The sequence below is a fragment of the Mandrillus leucophaeus genome, unplaced genomic scaffold, assembly GCF_000951045.1.
Source record: "Mandrillus leucophaeus isolate KB7577 unplaced genomic scaffold, Mleu.le_1.0 Scaffold359, whole genome shotgun sequence".
NCBI lineage: Eukaryota > Metazoa > Chordata > Mammalia > Primates > Cercopithecidae > Mandrillus > Mandrillus leucophaeus.
The window spans coordinates 120,273-133,825 of NW_012103798.1; the positions used below are offsets into that span (position 1 = coordinate 120,273).

Genomic DNA, 13,553 nt, shown 5'->3' on the forward strand with positions numbered 1-13,553 from the left:
AATAAATAAATAAATAAATAAATAAACTGGACAAATTCATTTGGAAATAAAAACCAAAACTGACATAAGAAGAAATTAAAAGTTAGAATAATCTTAATATCTATTAAAGAAATCTATAATTACAAACTATTTTACAAAGAAAAGTCCCAGCCCCGATGGGCTCGGTGGTGAATTCTTCCAAATATTCCAATATGAAATAATACCATCTACATAAACTTTCAGAAAATACAGGATGGAGTAACATTTTCTAACCTGCTTTGTGAGGCCAGTGTAAACCTAATACAAAAATCTAAGCTATCACAAGATGTACAAGCATATTGCAAGAAAAGAAAATTGGAGGATGGTATGTCTTCAATATGGATACAAAAATTCTACACAAAATATTAGCACATTGAATCCAAATTGAATACTGATGTATTAAAAGGATGTCACATAGGAGCCATGTGAGGTTATTCTAGAAATGCAAGGTTTAACATTCAAAATTTGATGCATGTAATTTTTATATTAAGAAAATAAAGAAAAAAAATCCATGTGGTCATCTCAAGAGCTTTAGAAAAAGTATTTGATAGAATTCAATACCTGTCATAATAAAAACTCTCAGAAAACTGGAAAACAAAGGACACTTTATTAATCTGATAAAGGAGAGCTAAAAACTCACAGCCAACATCATACTTGATAGTAAAAATTTTGAGCACAGTTTTCCCTTCCCTTACTTCAAGAGTAAGACAAAGAATAATCTGTTATCACTTCTCCTCCTCATTATACTGGAGGTCATAGCCAGTGCAGTAAGACAAGGTAAAAGAGATAAAAGTACAAAGATTGGAAGGGAAAAAAATAAACCCATTTTTATTCAGAGAAGATATGATTACAAGCATACCTCATTTTATTGTACTTTGCAGATACTGCTTTTTTTTTTTTTTTTTTTAAACAAATTGAAGGTTTGCGGCAACCCTGCATTGAGCAAGTCTATTAGCATCATCTTTTCAACAGCATCTGGTTACTTCATGTCTCTGTAACATTTTGGTGATTTTCACACTATTTTACACTTTTTTCTGGTTATGACAACTGTTACGGTGATCTGCGATCAGTGATCTGGATGTTACTGTTGTAATTATTTTGGGGTGCCACAAACCGCACCTATAGAAGACGGCTAACTTAATCAATAAATGTTGTGTGTGTCTGACTGCTCAACCAACTGGCCATTCTCTAGTCTTTCTCCCTCTCCTCAGGTCTCTTTATTCCCTGAGACACTACAGTATTTCAGTTAGACCAGTGAATAACCCCACAGTGGCTTCTAAGTGTTCAAGTGAAAGGAAGAGTCATACATCGCTCACTTTAAATCAAAAGCTAGAAATGATTAATCTTAGTAAACAAAGCATGTTGAAAGCTAAGATAGGCCAAAAGCAAGGCCAAACAGTTATCCAAGTTGTAAATGCAAAGGCAGGATTCTTGAAGGAAATGAAAAGTGCTATTTCAGTGAACACATGATTGATAAGAAAGCAAAACAGCCTCATTGCTGATATGGAGAAAGTTTCCGTAGTCTGGTTAGAAAACCAAACCCACCCTAACGTTCCGTTAAGCCAGAGCCTAATCCAGACCAAGGCCCTCACTCTTTTAATTTTACGAAGGCTGAGAGAGGTGAGGAAGCTGCAGGAGTAAAGCTGGAAGCAGCAGAGGTTGGTACATGACAGTTAAGGAAAGAAGCCCTCTCCATGACATAAAAAAATGCCAGGTGAAGCAGCAAGTGCTAATGGAGAAGCTGCAGCAAGTTATTCCAAAGATCATTGATGAAGGTGGACTACATTGCAGCTGGTGACTTTAAGTTGAAGACAATGCTAATTTACTATTCAGAACATCCTAGGGCCCTTAAGAATTATGCAAAATCTACTCTGCCTATGCTCAATAAATTTAACAACAAAGCCTGGATAACAGAACATCTGCTTACAGCATAGTTTACTGAATATTTTAAGCTAACTGTTGAGAACTACTATTCAGGAAAAAATATATATATTCCTTTCAAAATATGACTGCTCATTGACCATGAACCTGGTCCCCTAAGAGCTTTAATAGAAATGTGCAAGGAAATAAATGTTTTCTTGCCTGCTAACACAACATCCATTCTGCAGCCCATGGATCACACAGTAATTTTGACCTTCAAGTCATATTTAAAAATACATTTTGTGGCTGGGCACAGTGGCTAAGGCCTGTAATCCCAGCATTTTGGGAAGCTGAAGGGGGTGGATCACCTGAAGTCAGGAGTTTGAGGCCAGCCTGGCCAACATGGTGAAACTCCGTCTCTACTAAAAATAACAAAATTAGCCGGGCATAGTGGCAGGTGCTTGTAGTCCCAGCTACTTGGGAGGCTGAGGCAGGAGAATCACTTGAACCCAGGAGGGGGAGGTTGCAGTGAGCTGAGATCGCGCTACTGCACTCCAGCCTAGGTGACAAGAGTGAAACTCCATCTCGGGAAAAACAAAACAAAACAAAACAAAACATTTTGTAAGTCTATAGCTGCCATATTAAATGCTCTGGAAAGGATTCACCATTCTAAATGTCATTAAGAACATTCGTGATTCATGGGAGGAGGTCATCCTCCATAACAAGTGTTTAGAAAATGTTGATTGCAATCTTTATGGATGACTTTGAGAGGTCCAAGACTTCAGTGGAGGAAGTAACTGCAGATGTGAAAATAACAAAAGAACCAGAATTAGAAGTAGAGCCCAAAGATATGACTGAATTGGTGCAATATCAGGATCAAACTTGAATGGATGAGGAGTTGCTTCTTATGGGTGACCAAAGAAAGTGGTTTCTTGAGATGGAATTTACCCCAGGTGAAGATGCTGTGAACACTGTTGAAATGACAACAAAAGATTTAGAATACTACAAACTTAGTTGAGAGAGCAGTGGCAGAGTTTGAGAGGATTGACTCCAATTTTAAAAGAACTTTTACTGTGGGTAAAGTGCTCTCAAACAACATTGTGTGCTGCAGAAAAATCTTTAATGAAAGGAAGAGTCAATCAATGTGGCAAACTTCAACTGCTGTCTTACTTTCAAAAATTGCTAAAACCACTCCAACCTTCAATAGCCATGACCCTGGTCAGCAGCCACCAACATCGAGGCAAGACCCTCCACCAGCAAAAAGATTATTATGAATTACTGAAGGCTCAGAAGATTATTAGCAGTTTTATCAATAAAATATTTTTAAATCAAGACATGTGAATTTTTTGTAATCATAATGCTATTGCACAATTAATAGACTACAGTATAGTGTAAACATAACCTTTATGTGCACTTGGAAACCCCCAAAATCATGTGACTCACTTTACTGCAATATTCACTTCATTGTAGCGGTCTCAAACAGAACCCACAGTATCTCTAAGGTATGCCCGTATGTGCATAGAAATTTTTAAAGAACCTTCAAACAGAGTTAATAAGTAAATTTAGCAAGGTCACTATATAATACTGTATTAACCTAGTGTGTTAGGCTGTTCTTTTGTTACTAAAAAGAAATACCTGAGACTGGGTAATTTATAAAGAAAAAAGGTTTCATTGGCTCATGGATCTGCAGGCTGTACAAGTATGGCACCAATATCTGCTCAGTGTCTGGTGAGGGCCTCAGGAAGCTTACAATCATGGCAGAAGGTGAAGTGGGAGCAGGCACATCACATGGCAAGAGTGGAGCAAGGGAGCAGAGGGCAAGAGGGGTGGTCCCACACTTTTAAACAACTGCACCTCATATGAACTGAGTGAAAACTCACTTATCACCAAGGGGATGGTGCTAAACCATTCATGAGGGATCCACCTCCATGATCCAATCACCTCCCACTAGGCCCCACTTCCAACTTTGGGAATCACATTTTAACATGAGATTTGGAGGGGAAAAATATCCAAACCACATCACCTGGTATAGCATTTTGCATTTCCACTTTAAACTTTCCTATTTCAACTATGTACTCAGATTTTCTTTTGTAGGCATCCTATGGCTAGATTTTTTTCATCCAATCTGACAGTTTCCATCTTTCCAGCTGGTAGAAGTTAGATATATTTAGATGTATTTCCAATAATATAAGTCCTCAATGTCATAGGTTCTTGAAAACTATAACTTGAAGTGAAAAGATGTATAGCAGGTTCTTCAATAATGTCATTTCATGCAAGGTAGGTTCACTGTTAACACTGGTGAGAAAAAAAATCGTTCTGTTATATGTCTTTTTCCTTAAAGTTGCAGTTTCCAAGAACCTATCAACGATGTTAAGTGAGGACTTATGACACTTCATTTTGTGCTTTCCATTTACCAGTTCTTTGTATTTTCTTCTTATTTTCCCCTTTCCTAATTTCTATTGTTTGATTGAATTTGTTAATTTTCTAGTTTATGCAATTTATTTATTTAGAAGTTATATGTTCTAATTATTTTCTTTTCAGGTGACAAATACTTAATACACAAATCTAAGTTGCCAAAGTCTACAGTTGGTATTTCTATTTTCCTCCTAAACAATGAAAGGACTGTAGAATGCTTTTACTCTTCCCACTCTTTTCCACCTTATGTTCTGTTTTTGTCTCCTGTTTTAGTTTTACCTTTCTTTTATAAATCCTCAAGCTAGCCATTAACAATTTTTATGTCCAGCATTTTTTTCATGCAACTCATTTCTAAGGTTCAATTTTCTTCTTCCTAAAGTGTCACCTTTGGTAGATTTTTCTTCAGGGTCTGCAATTAGTAAATTCTCTCATTGATTACATATTTGAAAAGGTCTGTTAGTCTTGCTGGGTATAGAATTCAAGATGATGATTACATTCCTTTGCTACTTTGAAGATGTTATTTTCTCAAACTATTATATTCTGGTTCTATTAAAGACTGCTGTTGGTCTAACAGTTTCTCTGAGGTAATCTGCCTTTGATTTATGCTTGCTTTTAAGATTTTCTCCTTGTCTTTGATGCCTTACATGTTCACTATAATGTGGGTTAGGGTATTGATTTATTATTTGTCTTGCTAAGGGCTGACTGACTGTCATAACCCTAGAACTTATCAATTCTGGAAAACTGCAAATTTGGATAAATTATTCAAGTTCCCATGTTAGTCCACTTCTCAAAACCCTTCAGTGTCTCCCTCATTTACTGCCAGTATTACTACTCAGGCCTGGCATGATCTGGACCCTGCACATTTCTGTAATTAAGTTTCCCATTAATTCCATTTCTGTCTGACAGGAAATCCCCATGACTCAAACTGATGATGCTATTTCTTGTTCATAACTCAGCTTTCAACTTTACCTACCCTCTAAAGCCTTTCCTGAAACCTGTTCTTCTCCCTAGCCACTCTCTGTTTTGCGTACCCACTCTTTCCTGCTCATAGGTCTGTTAGTTGATTGCACTTATCTATTTATGTGTAAAATTTTTCCCCTCTAGACTCAAGTTCCCAGTGGGCAGCTCCCTTTGTATTTATGGAGACAGGTCCTTAGTATGGGCTCTGTAAATATTTGTAGATCAAATGAATAAATGAATCACGAAACGAGGGTAAACACTAACTCATAGGGATCTTGTAACAACTAAATATATACCACATGAAGAAGCACCTGGCAAATAATATGTGCTAATCTATTGTTTGAATCTCCATATTCATGCGTTATTCTGCTACAGCGGGTTATGTACCAAACTGGTTGCCTTTTAAAATTTCCTTATTCCATATGGCATAGAGTTCTCAGTGTTCTTTGATCATAATGAAGTATATTTTTGGTTCTGTGCCTTTTATTCCAATTGCTATATTTCTCAGCACAAGAAAAAAAAGAAGATGCTTATATAGTTTACCAGTTATTACATTCTGTCATGAAAACGCAGTGCATCTGTGAATGTTCTTCTCCCATATATCTTAATGGCATCTCTTGCTCCTTTAGGTGTCTGCTCCAGGCCTTTGCTGACCCTCCTTACAAAATAGCAAATTTCCACCTCACCTCCACTCTGTCCTCTTTTATGTCCTTTATTCTTCCCATATACTTGTCCATAAATAAATATTACATATTTACCTTTTTGGTTATTATTTGCCCACACATACACACCAGCATATAAAGTAGGAACTTTGCTTTATGCCTAGAACAGTGTCCAGTACACAGCACGTACTCAATAAATATTTGTTGAATAAATGTATCGATGCAGATGCCACTCTTTACCATCAGTAAAATTCTAGTGCCAGAGCAGACAGACACAGTAAAACCCCTCTGGGAATGCTAGCCTTCAATGTTCATCTTGACCTGGGATAAGATTACAAAACTTGACTATTTTGCTTTTCCTGAGAACAGACTGCCTAATGCATGATTTCATCCTGAAAAATAAAGAAATCACTTCCTCTCCTGGCAAGCACCTTAACCAAGTTCTAAGCTGGCTGCAGATAAAGCCCGTCTGTTCTCTACTGGTTTAAAGATAGTGGCAGTTCCTGCCTGCTTTTAGCAAGCTTTATTTTGCTTTCTGTTTTCTTTCACCACTGAAGGAAAATTTACATATCTTTTCTACCCATTTTATCATTTTGATCTTGGCAAGAGCTTTCAATTAATACTGTGTGAACAGTTGTGCAAAGAAAGCACCCACTTACAATGATTATGGGAAATAAATTCTTATTTTTTCATAATGACAAACACCTAAAGCTTCCAGTTATTTGTATTGTAATTTTGAGAGGTCCAGAGATGACAAATGACTTGCTGAAGGCCATGTAGCTAACTTTTACAATACAGGTGATTCCTAGTTTTCCATGAATAAGTTCATTTATGTTTCTCTTACCACTTACACATTAACCTAAAGCCTGCCAATTCTTACTTCACTACTGTGAATCTGTCTGTGAAATAGCCATCTTACTTCCTCAACCTTCAACTATCAAACTGTTAGAGTGGGTTTTTTTGTGTGCCATCCAACATCTCTCTCCACACTTAGCGTAAATGAAAATAATGTGGTCTTTCAGCTAAGCTGACATTCCAAGGACAGGGTCTCACTGTGTCACCCAGGCTGGAGTGCAGTGGTGCGATCACAACTCACTGTAGCCTCGACCTCCCTGGGTTCAGGTGATCCTCCCACTTCAGCCTCCCGAGTAGCTATGATTACAGGTGCATGCCACCATGCCTGGATAATCTTTTTTTTTTTTTTTTTTAGAGATGGGGTTTCACCATGTTGTCCGGGCTGGTCTTGAGCTCCTGGGCTCAAGCAATCTCACCTCGGCCTCCCAAAATGCTAGGATTACAGGAGTGAACCACTGCGCCTGGCCCCAAGGTCAACTTTATGGTCAATGTAAAATGCCTGGCCCAGGAAGTCTGACCTAATGTATCCTCCACTTTAAAGAGAGTTTGCTTCTCCCTGTTCCTTATTGGGAACATTGTGTATTCGCCATACACACTATACAGACTGTCAGATTGGCAGTACACACTGTTTCCCGTAATGTAGTGGACACAATACTCATCACTAAAGGTACCTGCTGGCACCTTCTGGACTTAGGGCGGATAACTGGGGCTATCATTGGACTGGCAGTGCCTCCTAGTGGCCACAGCTCTAAAGATCTCCCTCCAACTGAAAAGCAGCCAGGGCAGCAAGAGCTCACCAGGCAACCCCTACCCTACCCTCTCCTTTCTTCTCAGTCTTGTCCCCATATCATGCAGTGAGAATTCGGTGCTGATCAGGCTGTCATCATATATACCAGTCTTTTCAGTATTTGACAGAATTCCCAAAAATGACGTGGCAATGAAAACAATTGGGAGGAGGGAGGAAAGGTAGGGAATATAAATAGAAAAAAAAAAATAAATCACGAAAATATCCTTAGAGTAGGTCATTGTGAAAAGTGCTTTGTAATAATGTGGTCATTGTTGTTCCTTCCCATCAACCCTGTGGGAGCTCTGACACCCGTTAAGCTTCATTCGGTTTCTCCACAGGCTTGTATCCTGAAAAGAATACACACGATCCCAAAGATCGTATTTTAAAGTGTATATGCTTCATTAAAATGAAAGATGATAAATCATGTCTACAAGCATAACCTTGAGATTACTGTCCTTAGGCCCTTGCTGGTGTGGGGTATGCAAATGTAGATTTTGATCTGGGAAAGAACACCTCTGGGAACTGTAGAGGTATCGGGAAGGCTCCACTTCTCTATGAAAAAGACCCGGTAATGGATAAGGCCGTGCCACAACAAGATGAAGTGGCAAGTTTGTTCCTGCTCCCTCGGAACTCTTCCTTCTGTATGCTCCCGTGATTTCCAAGGCATCCTCTGTCCTCATGCAGTGTCTTGCCTCCTCTAGGCACCTCTTCCAACACTACCTTCATTTCCAGACAATGCCCACATTCCAGTCCTTTCTCTGTCCTATTTCTATCTTTTCTTCATCAAAATACATTTATCCCATCCATTCTCTCAGGGTCTTGATGAATGTTCCGATAAAGTAGTTTATGGTAAGATTTAAAAAGTAGGTCACCACCCATTGTTCTGTTCCTTCCTTAGACATTTGCATTTTAACTGGGGACTCCTGACATCCTTGACTACCTGGGCTTGGAAACCAAAGCCTTATCTCCCAAATACACATCACCCACCTCCATTGCCCCCCAGTGGTCAATCCTAAAGATGACACTGTTGAGACAATGCCCTTTGCTTCCTTGAGTTCTGTCTGAACATCCCCACAACTGATACCCTTGGATTGTCACTGCATTAACCAATGACTCCACGTCCCAGAGTCCAAGGGCTTTGGTCTGGGGTCTACAGGCACCGCATTCTGACATGGATTCCCTCAACCCACAAACAGAGAGGGGTAACCCAAGAAATACACAAGCCCTCTGGGACAGAGCAGTAGGATTTCCCTCCAATGATTGTTTCTTGCCAACAAAGGTTTTGGATATCTGTGGAGTATTCCAAAAGAAGGAGAGAATCTGGCAATTCTTCGTAAGATTCTAGGCAATTAAAATTCATTGAGTCCAGATTCTTAAGAGTTAGGTAAGGGAGAAGTGAAAGGTAAACGGTGGCGACAATTGGGGAACATTATGCTGCAAGCCTGACATTTATGATGCCGTTGACTTGGTCTTGTCCAGCAGGTTTCTTGGGTTTCTCAGAAATTTCTAGAATATGCACCTCGCATATTCTGGGAGTCAAGAACTCCCAGGAACAGCCCAAGTCCCCCTCCTTTCACCCCCACCCTCAGCCTTTTTTCCCCTCCTCCCAAACCTCCCACCCCCTGTCCGCGTCAGCGCCTTCCCGGCCAGAACCGCTTTACCCGTCTCCAGGGTAGCACCCTTGGGCAGCCCAGCCAACGCTGTCGCGTCGAGCGGCGCCCGCATCCCCATGCGCGCAGGCGGCTCCGGAGCCGCGCAGCGCTGATTCGCTGCCGGCCGCGCAGACTGCGGCGGCAGCGACGCTCCCGCCCCTCGCCGCGCGCCTCCTGGTGCAGCCTCAATCTCTCCGCATCCGCGCGGCCACGGCGAGCCCAGCCGCAGCAGTCGGGCACCAGTGAGTGCACACTCGGCGCCCGCAAGGAGAGACACGGCGAGCCCCCAAAGCCCGCACGATGCAGGCCACTGCCGATTCCACCAAGATGGACTGTGTGTGGAGCAACTGGAAAAGTCAGGGTATTCTCTTTATTTCAGTAGTGCATGCCTGAGGCGCATGGGAAACCCGGGACCCGGACTCATCCATTGTGCATCATTTCACCTGTGGGACCGGTGCATGCTTTATACCCCGGAGCTTTCTGTTGGGGGATAGTAAACCTGTTATTTCAAGAATCAAAATGGATGGTGCTTGGTTGTTGTTTTTTTCTTTTCTTTTTTCTTTAACCCCACCCCCACCCCTTTGTTTTCTTATTGTAATGCTGGTATTTTAAATAATGCATCAGTCGCCTCCTCTGGGAGTTCTTTTGGGATCTGTGGATCATTCAGTACTTGTTTAATGTTTCCTCATCGCCGGAGTTAAAGTGCTTTCTTATTGTTTCATGCATCCCAGTGAATTTATTTCTGCCCTAAGGTTGAAATCTCCTGGCAGAACCATTAACTGAGAGGGCTGAAGTGCATCCTTTTAAGAGGGACACACCCATTTCAGGGTTATTATTTGTGATCACACAAAGGGAGTAGAGATGCAGACTAGCTCTCGAAATCCTGAAAATATGATGGCGTAGCCACATATTAGGATGGTTCACTTTGAAATATTTGGGTTTTTTTTCTGTCATTGGAGTAACCTGTGACTACTATTTATTAATAATAGGTATCTGTGAAATAAATGGAGGGAAAGAACGAAACAGTGCCATGGCCCTTGGTATAACAGATTTATTTTGGAATAGTCCGTATTAGCACTGGGTGTGGCTACCCTCCAGCCTCGTTTGGATTGCTTTTCAGCCATTTTTATTCAGCCTCACACTTCACACATCCATCTCTCCTTTGTTACATTAAAATTCACCTTGCTCAGTTACAGAGTATGAGGAGAAAGATAATTTGCAAGAATGAATTGTGTGTAGGAACTTGGGTGTTTGTCGGAGGTAGTGTGTCTTTTCATATTTAACAAAGATGGTTCTGAAGAAGGCGCGTTTAATTTAACCTGCAGGGTTTTGCAGCATCCCACAGGAGACCAAGAATACTCTGGAGCAGCAGCTGATTCTGTAAAAACCTGGCGTCTTCCCCTTGTAATTTTATATCACAGGAAGGATAGGGCGTCCTTTCCTCTTTAATGCTTCTGTGGGGTTTTGCTTCGGTATATATTTTAAGAAAAAGTAAACATAAATCTCAGAATTAAAAGCCTACTTACCTTGCCTCTTGTTTGTTGGATTGGGTGGCAATGACATAAAATCCAATCGTCTACTTCAAATTATATGAGTGCTGGAAATACAGTTGTCAAAAGTAAATCGATGGAGCTGATAAATTTAAAAGCCAGTAAATAAGAAATGTATGGCAATTGAGGCTCAATGTTTTGAAGAATGATGACAATTACATGGAAGAGCATATGTTCAATATAGAAGGCAGCTGTGAAAATATTTTGTAACATTTTATTCTTGTTCTGTGTTTAGACCCATCCAGTTTATTTGATATACACACCTGACAAACAATTATAGCTTGATGTAATATCAAATTTAGTTGGACATAAACACTGGTTTTTAGACTAAGATTATGAGTTTCTAGTATTTTTAACAAAAGTAGATATTCAAAGACAGCAGGTTTTCTGTTCTGTTTGTATAAGATATTCACAAAATCTTCTGAATTAAATATCTTAATCTATTTCATCACAATCTTATGCTTTTTGACTTGGTTGCCTCAGTTTATGTCTCCGAGGTTTAAAAAATCACATGGACTTTTATCATTAGAAATTAACACAAAATGTCATAGTTTCGCCATTGAAGACGAAATAATTTTTCATTTCTGAGATAGGGCTACTTGTGAAGATTAATTGAAGATCATTGAGAATCTGTTATACTCAGCGACCTGTGGTAGTCTTCAGTACCACTGATTTCTTTTTGTCAGATGGAACAAATCCATTATCTTGAAAATTGACTAATAAGTAACTGGATGGGAGGACTTATGAGCACAAAAGAGAAATTGTAAGGAGTGAATTATTCCTTTTTTTTCTCCTCACTGTGAGAACTTTTAACCTTAACAGAATCTACATTGAGGTGTTGGTGGCGGTGGTGGTGGTGTTGTGTAGCATTTTTAGTGTATCCTCTTCCCTTTAGTTCCCTTATTATCAAAAACAGTTTTCTTAACCCTGTCTGCCTGTTAGAATCACCTGGGAAGCTTTAAAAACCACAAAGGATGCCTGGGCCCCACCCCTTGCGATTCTGATTCAATTGAGCTGAGTATCCGTATTTTTTAAAAAGCTCCTTAGGTAAGTTTAATATGCAACCACGGTTGAAGTCACTGGAATATTATTATTATTTTGTAGAGACGTTGTCTTGCTATGTTGCCCAGGCTGGTATCAAACTCCTGGCCTCAGGCAATCCTCCTGCCTCAGCCTCCCAAAGTGTTGGGATTACAGGCTTGAGTCACCATGCCTGGCCTGGTGTGTAATAATTCTTAGTGAGCCAAACCCATAGACCAGCAGAGGTCCAGGATACCAAAAAAAAAAAAAAAAAAAAGCGTGTGATCTAGAAGCAGCTGTGAATGCAGTGGAAAACAGTCAGTGCAGCATTGTTGATGATGTCCTCCAGAAGGATTAGGAGGGACAAGTTTTACTTGGAAAGGAAGTAAGCAAGCTTTCGGTTTTCTTCGTATTATTAAATACTACATGGAGAAATTGCCGCAGATTGAATATTTCATGAAGACTCCACTGAAACTAATTATAGTGTTCTATAAACACTGTAGTGCACATGCAAGAGGAACCTTATCAACATATATAATTTCAGCTACAGAAAAGAATGTTTAAAGTAAGGGAGGCTAAAGTCCTCCTTATATATACCAAATCACACCAATTCTGCTTCCAATTTTAAAAAGTTATACTACCACCAAGTATTGGTTAATAATCAAAGCACATTCTACTCAGTGAAAACAAAATGAGAATTAAATGACAACCTAATAAAACACCTGTATAGATAATAATCTTACAGATCAGTACCATCCTACTATTTACAGGACTCTTTTACTGAGTGGTTTGTTTGAATTACTGCATTTAGTCCCCACAAAACCTGTGCCATGTAAGTTTTATTATTGTCCTCATTTGGAAGGGATGCCTGAGGCTTTGGTAAGGGCACACAGATAGTAATGCCAGAGGCTGGCTGCAAGCCTGCGCTGTCTCCAGAGACCCTCACTTCCCACTGCTCCACCTTCTGCCTCTGAGGTTGATGGCTTTTTCCTCAATGATTTTTCTAAAGGTTTAAATTATCTATGTAATGGTGATTCTATGGGCTTAATAACCCCTTCACATTTACAAGTCTTCATTTTGCACATGTCTTCTCATTTGAGCTTTTCAGTTTACTCTTGGACATGATGAGGCTCTGAAGTTAACTGACTTGCCCAAGGCTTTTTGGTAGCAAATTGTGTAGTAAAAGGTGATTGTCTTGGCTTCAAATCCATAACTCCTCCCATCTCAGCACTCACTGCGTATCTTACTAAAGCTAAATCAGAGAAAATGAACTCTCATCTACCTCATCTGAGATATTTTCACAGACATTCTAATCTTTACAAATACAGCAAAATTTAGCAGCAAGGCTGTGATCTTGACCAATTTATACCATGGTTGTCACTGTCATCACCACCATCATCAATTCATCATTCTAAATTCTCTGTAAATATTAGCTATGTGCCAGTTGCTATCCTAAGTTCTTGTTACATACTTGCTTTAATTAAGCCTCCATGAGACTTTTTTTGTTACTCTCATGTTATAAAGGAGGTAACTAAGGGATTTAAGAACGAGAGGGGCAGCAGTTTGCCCCAGGATGTAACTGGGTTCTGAACACAGTACATTCTGATCGTGAAGCCTATACTTTTAACACTTCTACTATACTACCCAAATCCAAATGATGTTATACTAGGGGAACAAAATTTGGTAAGAACCATGCATTCACAGGATTCTGTTTGTTCTCTAAAGATCATTTTTTCTCCCCAGACCTCACTGTACTGAACAAATTCACCTGATA

The 13,553-nt window shown here is 39.7% G+C and overlaps 1 protein-coding gene across 2 annotated transcripts in view; it reads left to right on the forward strand.

Moving 5' to 3' along the window:
- The window catches only part of RTN1 (reticulon 1), a 156,712-nt gene that overhangs the window by 111,715 nt on the left and 31,444 nt on the right, over nt 1-13,553 (forward strand). The window contains exon 1 of one of the 2 annotated variants that reach the window (XM_011989573.1): nt 9,206-9,570. The exons of the other annotated variant lie outside the window; for it this stretch is intronic. Coding sequence (XP_011844963.1) covers nt 9,510-9,570 — 61 coding nt within the window. The 5' untranslated portion in view covers nt 9,206-9,509. Of the gene's footprint in view, nt 1-9,205; nt 9,571-13,553 lie in introns of those variants that run through there. 2 annotated transcript variants of the gene reach the window in all.